The 1,609-nt window shown below is 40.1% G+C and overlaps 1 protein-coding gene across 1 annotated transcript; it reads left to right on the top strand.

The window, feature by feature from the left end:
* Positions 1 to 24: 24 nt before the first annotated feature.
* On the top strand, positions 25 to 1,599 carry LOC117118449. Its single transcript, XM_033263044.1, has 2 exons — positions 25 to 680; positions 919 to 1,599. The coding sequence occupies exons 1-2, from the start codon at positions 344 to 346 to the stop codon at positions 996 to 998; spliced, it is 417 nt and encodes a 138-aa protein (XP_033118935.1). The 5' UTR covers positions 25 to 343; the 3' UTR covers positions 999 to 1,599.
* The last annotated feature ends 10 nt before the right edge of the window (positions 1,600 to 1,609 follow it).

Raw genomic sequence — 1,609 nt, forward strand, 5'->3', positions numbered from 1 at the left:
TAGTGTGCAGCCTCATCATCAGCTAGTCGACCAGACTCATCCCACATCACGCGCAGCGAAGATTGCATCTTTGCATGTGTCAATTTTCCCTAGGCTACAGTATCTATAATAATTTTTTTTTAAAGCCTGTGGTATATATATCCTTGTAGGTTATATGGTTTCAGTCTTAACGTACTTTCTTTCGTATATCCCCATAATTTTGTTATTTCGTCCGTCTCCTGTACACGTATATCATCTGTGTAGGCCTACGCTCGGTGAGCGTGAATCAGCTAATTCATTTTGCATTTGTTGCTAGGTTACGTACTTCGTTGTTAGTATTGCTAGGCCTAGGCTCGCTATAGTTATGGCGCCGGGTAAAAATTCTAAGAAATCCTCATCTCCTCCCCCTGACCTTAATCAGGGTAGTAGTAATGCACAACCAGCTGGTGCTGGTAATAATAGTTACCTATCGCCGTTAAAAGTTGAATTACCACCATTCTTTGTTGAGAATGGAACTGAGGCTTTCAGTGTTTGGTGCCGTAGACTTGAGGTGGCTTTGGATGCATTGCCAATGGCTACTCCCATTGATATGGTTAAACTATTGCCATCTAGACTTTCCGGTGCAGCTTTTAACTACTGGGATAATTTGGCCCCTGCTATTAAAAATAACTATCCGGAGGCAAAGGCTTGCTTGACCAAGGTATTTCGTGCAGACACATAAATTAAGTGCTTTCAAAAGCATCATGAATGCTAGGCCGCGTCTACCCAAAGAACCTTTGCAGGTGTATGCAGCTGATTTACACCGTTTAGTTAGAGAAGCATTTCCCGAGTATGGGGATGTAGCTCAAGAAGGTGAAACTTTTCGGAGATTTCTTGCAGGCATACAACCAGCCTTGCAGCTGAAATGTCATGAACATGGTGCAACAACGTGTCAACCTTTGAATGAGGAAGCTGTATCACCCTTCCGTGTTACTAGAACTGGCAGAAAAGTGAAGCCACCTTCCAGATTCCTGGAATAACTGCGAATGTATGACTATATGTCAGCACCACTTACACATGTAGTGTATTACATGAATTTACAGTTACAAAAAAAACAAAAAAAAACAAAAAACAAAAAACAAAAAACAAAACAGAAAAAAAACCAGAACGAACAAACACAGAACAGAAACAGAGGGACAACCAGAAACAACAGTACCACAACAACAAAGCGAAAGCATGCCCAGGGGAGCGTACCGGTCGCGCGCGTAATTTTTTTACGCATGTGGTTATAGAAGTTAGGATTTGTTTTTTTTCCAGGTTTTAGTGTTAGTGGCATGAGGGTCTTTTCTTTTTGTTTATGGGGAATTGAAACCGTCCATGCGCGCGCGTAATTTTTTTTTACGCAGATGTTATAACAGTTAGGATTTTGTTTTTCTTTTGGTTCTAGTTTAGCTGGTGTTTGGGCCATTCCTTGCTTGCGCGGCTTGTGCGATTGTTGAATTGATTCTGATAAACTTAATAATTTTCACCGTTTCTGATACTACTACAAGTTCCATGGATTATTGTTTGCAGATAATTTTTTTTAAATTTATTTGGAGGGGATTATTGTTTTCTTATTTTTCTTCTTCATATATGGTACCATACGCAATTC

The sequence above is a fragment of the Anneissia japonica genome, unplaced genomic scaffold, assembly GCF_011630105.1.
Source record: "Anneissia japonica isolate Jap-2015-1 unplaced genomic scaffold, ASM1163010v1 scaffold20048_len1636_cov104, whole genome shotgun sequence".
Lineage (NCBI taxonomy): Eukaryota > Metazoa > Echinodermata > Crinoidea > Comatulida > Comatulidae > Anneissia > Anneissia japonica.